Genomic DNA, 294 nt, shown 5'->3' with positions numbered 1-294 from the left:
TGTACATTTTAGAGAAAGAATGAAAATATATGTAAATATGTTCAGGGCAAGCATAAGATATTTCACGTTTCACAACATTTTGTATTGTTTGTGCATATGCTGATATCCCTTTCCATTGCAGATAATGCAACATCAATCAACATATCAAACCAGAACATTAATAGAAGAAATGGCAAAGGTAAAAAAGAATAGTTTCATATTTCCATATTGTTATTATTTATTTTTATAGTTTTTTTCTACTTTTCAAAGAAAGTGATGATGAAATAATAAAAGTGATTTAAAAATTTATGTTTT

At 25.2% G+C, this 294-nt stretch overlaps 1 protein-coding gene across 1 annotated transcript in view; it reads left to right on the top strand.

Moving 5' to 3' along the window:
• Nucleotides 1–294, top strand: part of LOC119592874 (zinc finger protein 69 homolog) — a gene marked incomplete in the record, with an annotated part of 18,581 nt that overhangs the window by 5,745 nt on the left and 12,542 nt on the right. Inside the window, 1 exon segment of the mRNA XM_037941768.1 lies at nt 122–178. Coding sequence (XP_037797696.1) covers nt 122–178 — 57 coding nt within the window.

The sequence above is a fragment of the Penaeus monodon genome, chromosome 31, assembly GCF_015228065.2.
Source record: "Penaeus monodon isolate SGIC_2016 chromosome 31, NSTDA_Pmon_1, whole genome shotgun sequence".
Taxonomy (NCBI): Eukaryota; Metazoa; Arthropoda; class Malacostraca; order Decapoda; family Penaeidae; genus Penaeus; species Penaeus monodon.
The sequence above is the reverse complement of the archived record's forward strand: the minus strand, read 5'-3'. Positions and strand labels throughout refer to the sequence as shown.